General features: G+C 39.8%; 1 protein-coding gene across 3 annotated transcripts in view; it reads right to left on the bottom strand.

Annotated features, from left to right (window-relative positions):
* EPB41L4A (erythrocyte membrane protein band 4.1 like 4A) overlaps nt 1–14,859 on the bottom strand; it is a 260,033-nt gene that overhangs the window by 36,262 nt on the left and 208,912 nt on the right. For all 3 annotated transcript variants that reach the window (XM_061189519.1, XM_061189518.1, XM_061189517.1), the window contains exons 14-16: nt 10,482–10,572; nt 7,899–7,982; nt 6,803–6,916 (exon numbers count right to left, since the gene is read on the bottom strand). In XM_061189519.1, coding sequence (XP_061045502.1) covers nt 6,803–6,916; nt 7,899–7,982; nt 10,482–10,572 — 289 coding nt within the window. The remainder of the gene's footprint in view (nt 1–6,802; nt 6,917–7,898; nt 7,983–10,481; nt 10,573–14,859) is intronic.

Here is a 14,859-nt window from a genome sequence, read left to right as displayed (position 1 = left end):
ATGTATTCCAGTATTCGAAACTTCCTCCAACTCTGTTTTTTGTTCAGTCTTTTTGCCAAAACCCCAAGTATAGGTGAATCCAACTCTCCAGGTTCTCTGAGCCAGCCGGCAAAAGCTGGCTGAGCAGTGCTGGATGAAGTTATATAAAAGGGCATATTAGCTACACTACAAATCCATTTGCATAACCTCAAGTAGATCTACAACATGACCCAGCAATCCTACCACCTTTCTCTGATCTAAGTACTCTCAGTTTCTGTAAAGCAGTTTCAAACTCTTATCACCTCGCAACCCTCTGACCCACAGTACTACTGCTTCAGCAGATGACTTTGTGTTCTCCTTCCAAAGCGAAAAGTAGCCAGCCATCAGATGGGAACTCTTTCCTCTTCCTGTTACCAAAAATAAAACTGACCAACATCTCCCTCTCTTATTTACGGAACTGTCCTTATAATTAAGGTCAGTCCCTTCACCTGTGCTGTGTGGGTCCCATCACCTCTTATCTACTCAGTGACTGTCATTAACTACCCTCCTATCGCTCACATATATTCAACTTGTCCTCATAGCAAATTCTTTTACCAGCTTTTCAACATTCTCAAGTCTCTCCTATTTAAACATACACACACCTACTTTGACTCCACATCACCCATGATTTCCTGCCCAGTCTCTCCTCTCTCCTTCAAAGCCACACTTCTTGAGAGAGGTATCTATGCCCTTTGGTCTCCATTTCCTTACCCTTTGTTATACGTGCCTTTGCACTCCAGTCAGGGCAGACATGGCTCTTTAACGCCACATTCATGACTTTCATTCTCCCATTTTCCTAACATAATTATATCAAATAACATAACATTGATATGTAAACACAATTATATAAGTATTGTTCACAGATGATCTAAACAGTGTTTCAGGAACACAATTCCGTTCTTATATGGGTTTAAGTTTTTCTTAGTGATGATAACTGCCTAGTTTTCTACGTACCTATCAGCTGCTTAGTCTTCCTTGTGCTTCTCACTGACTCTTCATCCCAACTCTGAGAAAACTGCAAAGCTCCTCCTGAGATGCACGAATACTCAGATAATCTGCAAGTTCTATTTACATTCCTCCTGGAGCCCTCTGCCCTCCTGCTCATATCTGAACAGCCTGCTGTCTAGTACTGCTGCACAAATGTCACTTTGGTTAACTCTCTTCACCATGAACCAGGGAATTCCTTTTGCTTCTGTTTGATGGTTCCCATATTTCCAGGTCTCATGGCCTCTCGTCTTGGTTTTGGTGGAACTTCCAGTTGTTGACAGAGAAAACTGCGTGGCAGGTACATTATTTTTTTTTGTTTTGAGAGCTGAAATTTCTGACAATGTCTTTATTCTACACATATAATTATGGTTTATCTGGGCAGAGAATCCTAAATTGAAAATAATCTTCCTTCAGTATTTTGAAGGCAATGCCTCATTACCTTCTTTCCCTGCGTTTGCTGTTAAGCAGCCCAATGCCACGATTCTGATTTGTCACCATTTGTGCATGGACTTTCTTTTCTCTCCCATTTTTCTCCCCGACACCAAGTTTTAAAAATTCTTTCTTAATCTATAATGTTTTGAAATTTAATGATCCTGGTATGGATCTAATTTTTCAATCTAGTATGACAAATACTCAGTGGGTTCTCTCTCTCTATAGAGTTAAATCATTCCGTTCTGGGATATTTTCTTGTACTATTTCTTTTTTTTTTTTTTTTCTTGTATTTACTATTTCTTTAATAGTTTCCTCTCCTGCAATTTTTGTCTTTTTTCCCTTAGAAATTTTATTAGTCAAATGATTGATATCCAGGTTTGATCATTTTTAATCCTTATTTCCATGGATTTGTTTTGTTTTGTTTTGGTTCTACTTTGGGAAAGATTTCCTTAACTTTATCTTCCAAACCTTCTATTAAGTATGTAAAATTCTACCCCACGAATTTAAAATCTGAAAACTCTTATGCAGTCTTTCCTTTCAATACCACAGTTTTCACTTTTCTAAAGATAATAAACTTTTTTAGAAATTTTTCTGTGTTTCTTATATTGTCTCTTTCCTGTGAGTTCCCACACATGCACTCCTAATTGTTGGTTCAGTCTCTGTCTTTCCAAAGAGATGCTATCCTCAAGTGCCAAGTGATTATGGCTCTCTTCGTATTTAAGCATTAGGCACTAAAAAGACTGGAACCCTCTGGATGGTGCAGTGCATGTTAACTGATGGCCTCACTGCAATGTGGAGCTAAGTAAAGTGGGTAGTCTCAACCATTTCATTGGAGGATCCTTTGAAAGCTGCTATCTGTAGGCCTTTTCCCTAGTATCTGTCCATATCTTAACAGTGAGATTTTCTAATCTCATGCCTAGGAGATATAAGCCTGGCTTCTAGCAGTCTGGGAATGAAGAGAGACGGAAGCTATTTAGTAACCAGATTTTTCACTCTCTTGATTTTTCACATGGACACAATTTCTCTAACTCTTTTACAAATTAATCCTCTTCAACGAAAGCAAATAAATGCTAAAGTTTATCACAGCTCTGTCACTGGCTTTGTCTTTGCATTCTATCCATACTGTCTATCTAGACAGCCTCAGCTCTATTTCATATTTCAACTAACACCTACGAGAAATCTATATTTCAGTCCAGATGGCTAATCTAGCTCCTGACTTATATCTAAAAATCCATGTAAATCCCGCACGTGGACTTCTCAAAGGTACCACAAATTCAACTTATCAACAACCAAATTCAGAGCTATCCTTTTTGAGCCTGTAATGTCCAGGTGGTTCTTATTTCAGTGCATCACACCTCAATCCATGAAACTGCACAAGCCTGGACTCATTCTTGACATCTGTCACTCCTTCACCCCTCATTTTGGTCCTTCTAGTCCCATTGCTTTTACCTCCTACAGGGTCTCAAAACCATTCACTTCCTTGTATCTCCACATCACCACCTTGGCACAAGCTCCCATTCTCTCTTGCCAGGGCTCATATGCTGCCTGGTCTATTTCCCCTACTACCTTCTTCCACCTTTTCTCCACAGGACAGTAAGGATCATCTTTACCCAATACAATTGCAACTTCTAAGTTGCAAGTTCTAAGGGGGTATCACCCCCTTAGAAGAACCACTGGTCTAATGACCAAAATCCTCAACAAAGTCCAGGTGTCCTTTGAGATCTGGCCTCATCTTTCTCTCTGGGCTCATTTCCAACACATTTCTGTTCACTCAGTGCTTGAGCAACACTGGCCTTTCAGCCTTTTCACGAATGCTCCCCACTCTGTTCCATCCCAAGGCCCCTGAATATGTTGCTCCCGTTCCTGGAATGATCTTTCCTCTCCTTGCCTGCTCTGGTCTCAGCACCCAGCTCAAGAATCCAACCTCAGGGAACACTTCCCCAACCTCCTTGACTCAAGGACTCAGCAAAACTTCCCCTATTGGTGCTGGCTACACAAGTGTTTGGTTTGTTAAAATTTATCAAGCTGTTATACCTGTGATATGTGTACTTTTCTGGAGACATGTTAGGTTACAATAACAAGTTCTTATAAATCCCTCTAAGCACCCTATTAACTCCCCACTCAAGGACATAGAAAAGTTGTAACTGCATAGGCATTTGTGTGATTCGTGTATTTCTTCCCCAAATTATAAGCTCCCAAAGGGCAGGGACTTTCTCTAGTGCTGTTTAACACAGTGCCTGGCATAAAGTAGGGACTAATTAACATTTCTGAGTGTGAAAGTGGATAGGGGTGAAAATAACTTGTACTGGCCAGGAAGTATGCTAGCTTTCTTCTTCTAGAACAGGACTGCTTAAACAAGCAGGCTTCAGGGTCTCCATGAATCTTGAAAAATTCTATGAAAATTTGTACGTGTATTTAATTAAGTACTTTTTCCTCCTCCGGAATGAATCCAACATTTCATCAGATTCTCAGAGAGTTTTATCACCCAAAAAGGTTAAGGATCAGTGTTCTAGACTCAGCCAGAATTTGATAGATTTATCCATTTAATGACAAACAACTGGCAAAATAGGAAATTTTGATATGTTTTGCAAAACATGTTATCCTGGCCATGCACTGCAAAATAGAATTTTCTATTATTAAATTTAAGCCCTTGAGATTCCTCCATGCTGATGACAAATCTCAGTTTTAAATGTCAGAGTTTATCCAGCTATGCAGGGATTTGTGCCCAAGGGCAAGGTAAATATGTGTGAAGATAAAACAAGACTGAGAAGGACAGGGCAATTATAGGGCATTTAGAGTGGAAAGAAACAAAGAATGAGCTCTAGCTCTTTATACCAACATGCAGCAATGTCTAGTCTCCTCAAAACACACATGCCCAATAAGAGACCTTTCAAGTACCACACAGAACCAGACAGAGGCTCTGATGCTCAGACAAAAAGACTCTCTATAAAATCAAAAGCCTTTCCTCTGGATGGTGCCAATGAAAGGATCCTGTGTCCACGCACCACAATTACTTCTCTGTATTTCACAGGAAGCCAGCAGAAAACGTATCTCAGTATAAAAGTCATTAAGTCTGGATTTGGGAATATGTGTGCTCCCGACTATTTCAAGCAATTAGTTCGGGGGAAAAAATGTAAATTTTGATAAATAATGTAAAAACTTGATAATTCATTTTCAAGCATATTAAAATAAAAATGACCATCCGCTCAATGTGTGTAATTATTTTATTTAGGGAATGCTGAAAAAGTACGCTAATAATTTAGGATGAAAAACTATAAAAACCTATCTATTTAACAATCAAACAGTGCCAAATTCTTAATATATTTAGCAATTCCCACTACCCACATCCCCTCAACACATATATACACACAACTACACTTTAAAGTGTTTCCCAGTGATGTTGCCTTGGTTTTAAGTGTTGCCCAAGATGAACCAATTGTTGGTAGGGAAGGAGGGCAGAAAATCTATTCCCCTGCCTTAAGTGATGACTCATTATCCCTGCCTTTTTCAGATGTACAGACCTGGATCCACTTCTAGACTGGAACAGTTACCCACAAGGAACAGCTACCATTTTCTCCCCAAGCCTGTTTTCTCATCTGTAAAAGTGAGATAATAATGCTGGGCCAGGGATTTTCCATCGGTTCTCAGTCCCATCTGGACCCACCGTTAATCTCCCCTGTATTGCCAAGACTGGAGGCCTTAATATCACATCTTCCTGGATTCCTTTGCCACTTAGGCACTCAGGAGAGATTTGAAGGCAGGAGGAAAGGGCAAGTGATTTTGCTTCTGGCAGCACCTGTGGCACCCACTGTTGCACTCCTTACAACTGGGGGTTCCACAGTGTTAGCTATGGCGGTGGTACCTCCAGCAGTGGCAGCAAGAGTCACTCCTATAGTGACGGAGCCCCCGGCAGTGCCAGCAGCAAGTACAGGCACCCGAGGGCCAGCTGAAAGGCGGAAGCAGCCCTGACTCTCTGGGTGACACCCCCATCTCTCCTCTTACTCCTGGCCGCACAGTGTCCAGGTCGCAGACGTGCACCGCTCTCTGCCTTTTGCTCCTTCAGTCCTGCTCACATTTGTGTACCAATCCCTGCATTAATCCCTCCCTGTTGGAAAGGCCTAGTGACTGAATGATACATATGCCAATTTCCATAGGGGTATCATAAGGATCAAATGAGATAACACATAGCAAGTAATCTGCTCAGTACTTGGAACATGGTAAATGCCAGCTATTTTTCCATTATTCTATCTAATCGTGTTGCTCACGATCTAGCTCCCCCTTCTCGGTCCTACTGGGTGAAGGTGATGACCTTTCCCTTTTTAATCACCAAAGGATTTCAGTGAAGTTGGACCTGGTTTGAGAAAGCTGGGGATGAAGACTCTGGGAAACTAGCAGAAGTAGAAGACATCAAACAGGGATGGATCAGCAAGTGAGTACGAACAAGGGCAGAGAAAAGAGAAGGGCTTCTGCTTTCTAAATCTACAGTGTATACAAAAAGAACCTTGACAGTTATCTGAAAACATGACCTGAACTTCTCATAATTATAAGTCACTTATAAAATACCATTTATGTAGGAACCCAAAGTAAAGCACAGTCCCCATCAGGTAGAAATGAAATGAGTTTCTCTGGTAAGTGACTTCTAGGTCTTCCTCTCTTGGACCTGTCATATTGCCCAGGCTGCTTTGCAGAGACAGTCCAAAACTGCTAGATATGAATTTTTTTTAGTTAAGTACACACACGCAAATATAATCACACAAACAACGTGACCTGCTGGGTAAAGTGTAACAGGATTCATTTTCTCTGTTCTTTGAAAGGGGTTTTACTCAAGTTTAAGCAACAATATCAGTCCTGAGAGCAAAGCACTCAGTCTCAACTAAGAGATTTCTCTCTAAACATAATCCTATCTTCTCAGATCAAAACATTTAAATCTTTTATATATTAATATGTACCATTAATACAATATATATTATATACACCACATATTATATATACTATATAATATCTATTCTCAAAATACATTATATACATTTTTGTAAATTTAGTCTTAACTACAATACAGAAAGCGAGTTCCCATCAATATTTTATGAAATTATTCTCTGAAACTCTGGCTGTTTAAGAGAAATGCTTCAGGACCCCTAGCTTATTTTATCTCAATTAAAAACAAAACATAAACATATATCCTTATTGTGAAGCAATTATACTCTAATAAGGATGTTTAAAAAAAAAAAAAAACCCGAAAACATAAGCTCTCTGTTACCATGGGGAGACAAGCAATCATGATACTATGAGAGTAACCTGTGATTAAAATGCAGCTGGGATCCAGAGCTTCTGTTGGGAATTTAAAACCAAGGGTCGTTCAGCTTACCTCCTCCTGGTGGGCTGTACAGAGTCATGGTCGCTCCCACACGAGGGGTTTCGGCGGCGCGCGTAGGGGAACTTGGGGGATTTCGTGCGGTCGTTCGGGGAGTTGTAGAGTCCGCTGGAGTGGAAGAGGAAAGGTCAAGGACGTCCGCAGAGGGCCTGGAGAAGCAACACCCTATCCTGGATCTAGGGAAGCGTTCATGACTGCACATTTGTTACTTGCAGGGGAATACTGGATCATGGGCACATGGTTCTCTTTGCTGACAAGACTTCTTGAAAGAAAGGAGAAGTAAACAAATCATAAAAATCTTCATTTTGTAGGAACGGGTTTGTCTCACTGGCCTTCAACAGTAAGAAATCAACACACACAAATGGTGGCAATAACAACAATCCGCACTTATGATGAACCTACCACATGCCAGGTGCTGCCTGAGCTGAGGGCTTTGTATTCGTTATCTCAGCTTTTCTCCAGATCAACCCTAATCACCGAAGTACAATTATTAGGCCCATTTAACAGAAAAGAAAAAACAGAAATACAGAATGTTTAATTAAGCAGCCAAGTAAAGTAGCTAGAAAAGAGGCAGAGCTAGAATCTGAACCACTGCGTGGTCAGACCTGGAACCACCGTAACTATATGGCCAGTAAGTTATGATGCAGGTCTGTTCCTGGTATGGTAGTTGTGAACAAAAGAAACTAAATATTTCTATATTTCTAGGAATAAAGGTCTACTAGAAGCACTATTCATGAGCTATAGTTTTCAACTCAAGTTTTTACAAGAACTATGAAATTGGGAAAATTACCATTAATATGTCATTTCGCATATTCTAATGACCACCAAGCCATCCTAATGCCCTTTCAGGCAGTTTCTTAGTATATACAAATTTTCCTTTCTGTCTTTCCAGGAGAAAGTTTCACGTTAGGACACATCCTGTTGACTTCTACTTCAGAAGTTCTCGGTCACACAGATTTAGGAATCTGACTGACTTGTCCACCATTAGTCATCACCAGCCACAAAGCAGTTGGATTCCATTATTTAACAAGCTGCAATTGCTAACCCCTTTTATACTGTTCTCCTTTATAAAAACAATGATTCTCTTTACCTCTGGGGGCCATTTTCTTCCCACGGCGCATGAGATTTGCTTCTTTGGGTAACAGGGCTGTTTTCATTCTTTGCTTTCTTAAAGCTTTAATTAAAAAATAAAAAGAGTGTAGAAAGTAAATTAGCTAGAAAATAAAAGGAAATTAACTCACATACTTATTTCTTCAGTAAAATTATTTAACAAATGTTTTAAAATGTGTTTTTATTTATACCTGTGACTCATTCCAGAAAGAATATAAAGTGGCTACCTTCATTTAAAAAAACACTTGTTTCCAGCAGTACTTTGGGGGTCTCTTTTCCCCTTCTTTCTTTCTAGTTTTACTTCTTTATGTCAACCAAATGCCAAGTCATCAATTGTTAAGAACATTTCTAAAGAGTCCACCTGCAGGATAGGAAAAAAGGGCACCAGCAAGCCAAGAAAAGAAGGCTGATGAGAAAGGAAAGTTGGGTATCTGGGCTCATGAAGCTGGCTCCCTCTTTTCAGCAGTGGTCAGAGACCGCTGGCTTTGGCCTTGGGTCTGAATCTATGCAGGCTGGTCAGCTCTGGGCAGGTTCAGGCCACCCGAACTGACTTTCTCTGCCCCCAGCTTCTGCCATATCTTGGCTTCATCCTTCCAAATCAGAATGACTTTCAAATGCTATTTCCTGACCTAGTATTATCTTTCTGCCCTAAGAATGTAAATATAACTGAGTTGTTATTCAATCCCAACAAATTGTTTTAGAAACACATGGGAGACACAAGGAAAGGATTCATCAGAACTCTTCCGTCACCAGGGGAGGAGGGGAGGTGTGTCACCTCTCACTTCCCCGGGAGACTCCACTTCAGAAAAAGATAGATCTACTTAACTCTTAATCCACTTTTAACCCTGGCTTTTTGAGGAATCCTCTATTTAATAGTCCTGGAATATGGTCATAGCAGAGTTCTTTGTAACAGTCAAGAAAGAGGAGAAAGAAAATAACAAGGTCATTTCAAAAAATGAAAATAAACTTGTACTCTAGCATACTATATTCATAAAGGAATTAATACAACATAAGCCTAAAAAATTATTTGATAAAGGCACGTAACAGAGCATTAGTAGATAGTAGGTATGTTTTACCTATATATGAGCAATATATTATTCTTATAAAGGTTAAAAAATATTTGGAAGATCAAATTTCTGAAGTAAAACCTTACTTTTGAAATGAGGAAAAGTAATAAATATGGTAGATTTAATACAACAGTAGAGAGTTTGAGTGTGTTTAATAAATCAGAAAGAAAAGAGAAAAGGGAGATTGAGAAATGCAGTAGGGAGATGAAAGGGAAATTGAGAGAGCAGCGAAAGAATAATGAAAACCTGGGGGGCAAATTAATTGCATTCACTGCCTGAGCTATTTCTCATGTGGAGCTTGAGTGGGAAAATTTGGCGGCCCTTCAGGTATCAGTCCTATCGGCAAGAATGCAGTTACAGAGGGGACTGAACTCCTTCTGTACATTCTAAAAAGCCTTGGGATCTGAATTTCATGCAAGATTACTGTTCTTATGTTGGACTTACCATAAGCATATCCTGTACATACAGATTAAGATGACTCACTAGCCACAGCCGTGAGGCTGACTAAGGGAAGCACAGTAAACGAAAGTGTAGGCAAAAGCAAAGAACTTGTCATTCCAAAAAGAAAACCTGTACGGGGAGCGTCCTATAACTAAACAAAACAAAATGATGGCAAAACCCTGGGGACATACTGCAACTCTGAGACATTTCATAACTTAGAATTATTTTGCTGAGAAATCATAAACTATATCCCTCCAAGTAACAACAACCCAGTTGAATGAAAACACCAGTATTTACTAATGAAAGATGGAGTAGATGATCTAAGAAGTCTCTCAAGGTCATGTATTTCTGACTGCTTGGACTTCTCCATGATGCATGTGGAGCAATCTCTATTTAGGAAGTGAGCTGATGAAAGCTACTCATTGTATGTGTAACATCCTGTTCCATGAACATAATTTGAGATAGGAAAAAGTGATGCTGAAACAGCGCCTTAACAGAGAACAAGGCTGATCTTTCAGGGAAACAGTCCACGTAATATATTAAGAGAAGGTCTTTCCGCTGGGGGAGGCTGCTGGGAAAATTGGTGCAGAGGACCATGACGACTCTTTATACATATGCAATCACTGCCTTCTGAAACCCTGCGCCTCTAAATGCTATAAACCTTCTTTCTAGGGCCACAGTTCAATGCACCGCTGTAATGAACGCAGTACATTGAACGTGAATATGATCTACTTTACTTTCCAGGTCCCTCTGAGTTAGTCCATTATATCATGCCATTTAAAAAATCCCATGGAATTTTCACTTTGCTCAGAGAAGGCAGACCACACACTATCTCTGACTTCATCATGCTATGACAGCAGGAGCATTTCCTTCAAATGAGAGGGACATATCCTGATGTTTTATATTTCACTGGCATTTTAAAGTATTCTTTGGCCCACAGTTTTTTCATCAAAAGTACTAGTTAATTATCAGAGTGAAAAGATTCTTAACCTTGCCAACAGAAAAAAAGCATTTCTGTGACAGCATATAGTGGTGTGTCATTTCAGTTAACTGACCTTTTTATTGGTGAAGGTGCAATAATTTTAGTTGTTCCTTCATTTTCTCCATTTTCCATGTTTGCAGTTACCCGATTTATGCTGTCTGATCCTAGTAGCAAAGAGGGAAAAGAAAGAGATAGTGGAGAAGACAAGAAAGGAGATAGTGGTCAGAAAAACACAAAGAAGCAAAAAAATATTTTAAAATGTAACTTTAGGGATGTCATGGCACATTGTATTGATAAAATTTAATTCCAAATACATAATGAATTGTCCAATAAATCTGAGTTACTATTTTCTGAAATGTACTAAGCCCTCAACATAACAATGTCCAAAGGGGTCTAGGTTATGGCACCACTTTAAAATGGTACCTTTTGAGACTTTAAGAGTTAAAAAAGTCCCCACATCAACTGTTAAAATAAGAATCTAAGATATTTAGTACTATTATATTGGAATGTAAGCCATTCCAATCGGTCCTTGATAACTACATTGTGAAAAAGTTACTGTTTCTTGGCATGCCATGACAACCCTCATTCTCAATCAAACCTACCCAAAATATTTCGAACCTGAAAATATTCCAACTCATAATGCAAATGGCAAAACCAGAGTAATACAGACGTGAATTGTATCACTCACATAAAAAAAAGTTTTCAAATGTGTTTTTTAATGTAAACATCCCGTAAAGTCTAAAACTGACTTTTTTAAAAGCTGTTATTCCGCAGATTTGCATACACGCTAGATGAACCAGCAGAGGGAGCCCCCAGCAGACACAATGTTGGAAATCATGATCCAAATAAAGTGCAGCAGATGGGCCCATCCAGGAAGTCTGGATCCCATTCTTGGGAGGGAGGCAGATAAGCCTGCAGGGGTGAGATGTGCAGCACTGATGAGGAGTCTTCTTTTCTCTAGCGGTGTGCCCCTCACTCTGGGAGGTACGGGGGAAACCAGGGAGGGAATGTCCAAAGCCCTTGTTAAATTAACCATGTGGCAAGCAGGTGTGTCTTCCTCAAAAAGGCATCTTGTATGTCCACGGATCAGGTCCTTCAATCCAAAAAGTAATCACCCCCAACGGTTTTCGAGTCGTGAGGTGAGTTTGTAATACTAATAAGAGCTAATATTTACTGAGCACTTAACCATGTGTTGGGTGCTGTCCCAAGTACTTCCGAGTCTATTTACTCATATAATCCTCAAAATAATCCTCTAAGGTAGATACTAATATTATCCCCATTTTTAAAGATAAGAAAAACAGGACTTTGCCAAGGTCCCACAGCTCATGAATGGGGGGGAGGGGAGCAGCTTTAAAACCCAGCAGTCCGGCTCCTGAGTCTTAGCTCTAAGCCACCACAATACACAGCCTTCCATGACCACCTGCACCTCATCCTCAAAAATCAGTCTAAATTAAGGGTCCCCTGGGAGAAACAGACTCTTTAGAAGTAAAAAGAATGTCCAATGAGGGGACTTCCCTGGTGGTCCTGTGGGTAGGACTCCATGCTCCCAATGCAGGGGGCCCGGGTTCGATCCCTGGTCAGGGAACTAGATCCCGCATGCATACCACAACTAAGAGTTCGCATGCTGCAACTAAGACCTGGCGCAGCCAAAATAAATAAATAAATAAATATTAAAAAAAAAAAAAAAAAAAGAATGTCCAGAATATTTAATAGCCAACTAAGAGAAGAATTCTCTCTCAAGGGCAACCAACACTGAAAGACAACAAGAGAAACAAGTGAGCACCCCAAAGTTGGCCATTCCCTCCAGAACACTTGGAGGCAGGTTTGGCCACTCATCAGGAATGATAAACATTAAGGCATACACCTTGAACACAGAAAGAAAACAGTGGTTTCAAATAAGAGCTCCAAAAACTATTATTACAAGGAATTTGACATGGATTCAATATCTGAATTTTGTTCCTATTTTGGAACCCTGAAATGAAAAGGCGAACCTGAAGATATGTGGCATTAAAGGTATGCTCATGTGGGAGCAACATTCAGAATCCAGGCATTAGAAAACAATAACATTGGGATCTACGGGAAATTTCACCAGGTATAATAAGTGGAACACAACCAACTCCCGTGAACAACCCCATGTGCTATCAGACATCAGAGTGGCCAGTCACTGTCTATTTTGCCATAACCCTTAATAAAAATCACCTAGGCAGATTCCCAAAATTGCAGGTGCAGATTGGAGATGGAGCTGCTTCTCAAAAGTGGAATTCCATGTGGTATGGCCCTGGGACAGTGGCAGGAGGGATTAATTCATTTGTGCCCCAGAGAGAATTACCCCAACATCAATATTTTTAATGGTTTTGAATACATGTTTTTAAAATGTGGTATTGTTTTCAGCAGGTATTACTAATTTATACTGCAAGGGACCTTCATGTACCCAAGGCTATTTCCCAGGCTGGGGGCTACAGCAGGGGGCGGGGGGGCACAGCAGAGAGACCAAAGCCCAAATGCCCAGTGGCAATAAGAGCAGTGGAAGAAGCACTGAGTGAAGGCGAGCATTACTGTTAACTGAATCCCTGCACAACTAGCTTGTGGATAGGCCTGGGTTTGCTCCAAGTCTCATCTCTTTAGACTGAGCAGCCTTTTCTGTTTTTTTGCTTGTTTATTTTTTATTGGAGTGTAGTTGATTTACAATATTGTGTTACTTTCTGCTATACAGCAAAGTGAATCAGTTATACATATACATATATCCACTCTTTCATTACAGAGTACTGAGTAGAGTTCCCTGTGCTATACAGTAGGTCCTTATTAGTTATCTATTTTATATATAGTAGTGTGTCTATGTCAATCCCAAGCTCCCAATTTACCCGTCCCTCCCTCTCCCGCCTGGTAACCATAATATTGTTGAGCAGTCTTAGTCTAACAACCTTGGGGAAAGTGAGGCTGCCTGATCGCTTTCACCTGGTTTCCTTCCGAAGCTTCCAAAAACTTAATAAACGGGTAGATCAAAAACTGAGCACTATCTTAAAATAGAAAAATTTCAAACTATATATGCATATGTTTTTTCTTAAAGAAACCAACATTGGGTTATTCACAATATCTAAATCATAACTCTTTTTTTTTTCAAACAGTGACATTTTTTATTTGTTAGTATTTTTTCATTTAATGACAATTAGAAATGTGGAGACATTTTTCTCAACACAGATATTTAGATGCAGATAAACCCAAGTTATATCTTCATCTATGATAATAATGACCTAAAATGTCATAATTCTTGACATCAAACACTAGATCTATGGTTTTCCCAAAGAATTTCAGGAAAAAAAATCACACACAAGCTCTCTCTCAGACACTCACAAACACCATAGCCAGGCTTCTTCAAAATAAACTGTTTGACTGACAAGACTATTTTACTAACATAAAATGGTATATATGTTAGTCATATAACTCTCATATACACATCATAACTAGACAGGGTAATACAATTTAATTTATGGTTCTTTTATATTCAAAACAGCGTACTACTAACCAAAAAATGTTTATATGTATTTTCCTCCTCTATAGCTAAGTGAACTGGACAAGCCTATGGTGTAAAAGCCTTACTAGGAAAACAGACTATAAGGAGAAAAGCTACTTACAAGCCTTAACTCAATGGGAGCACTTCTGAAGTATCCATTCATATAATATTCATATCCTAACTATAAATTACTCTTTTCTATTCATGAACGTAGGGCTCTTAAAAAGCCCTAATTAGGCAATACTTATTAGCTTTATGCTACTAAATGCGCACTTTAAAGTAATAACTGTACTTTTTAAATTTTTTTTCCTGCTATGTTGGGTCTTCGTTGCTGCGCGCGGGCTAGTCTCCAGTGCGGCAAGCGGGGGCCACCCTTCTTTGTGGTGCGTGGGCTTCTCATTGTGGTGCGCGGGCTTCTCATTGTGGTGGCTTCTCTATTGTTGCAGAGCACGGGCTCTAGGCGCACAGGCTTCAGTAGTTGCGGCGCATGGGCTCAGTAGTTGTGGCTCGCAGGCTCTAGAGCGCAGGCTCAGTAGTTGTGGCACATGGGCTTAGCTGCTCCGCGGCATGTGGGATCTTCCCGGACCAGGGATCAAACCCGCGTCTCCCGCATTGGCAGGCGGATCATTAACCACTGCGCCACCAGGGAAGTCCCATACTTCCATTTTAAAGAGAAAAAGGAGAAGCCAAATATTAACTAAAATAATTAACTGATAACAATGGAATTTCAGGCATTGCTCCAGGAGAAATTTTGAGGCTGTAGAAATCGTTTTTCACCACTCCTTTTTCATTGTAAATTATAATGGACCACCAGAAAAGAATATAACATACATATATGAACAGTTTAACAAATTTATTATAAAGTGAACAGCTATTTAACTACTACCCACGTCAAGATATACAACATTAAGGGAAATTTTCCTACACTACACAATCACTC

The sequence above is a fragment of the Eubalaena glacialis genome, chromosome 4 (genome assembly GCF_028564815.1).
Source record: "Eubalaena glacialis isolate mEubGla1 chromosome 4, mEubGla1.1.hap2.+ XY, whole genome shotgun sequence".
Taxonomy (NCBI): Eukaryota; Metazoa; Chordata; class Mammalia; order Artiodactyla; family Balaenidae; genus Eubalaena; species Eubalaena glacialis.
This window is presented reverse-complemented; position numbering and strand designations above follow the sequence as displayed.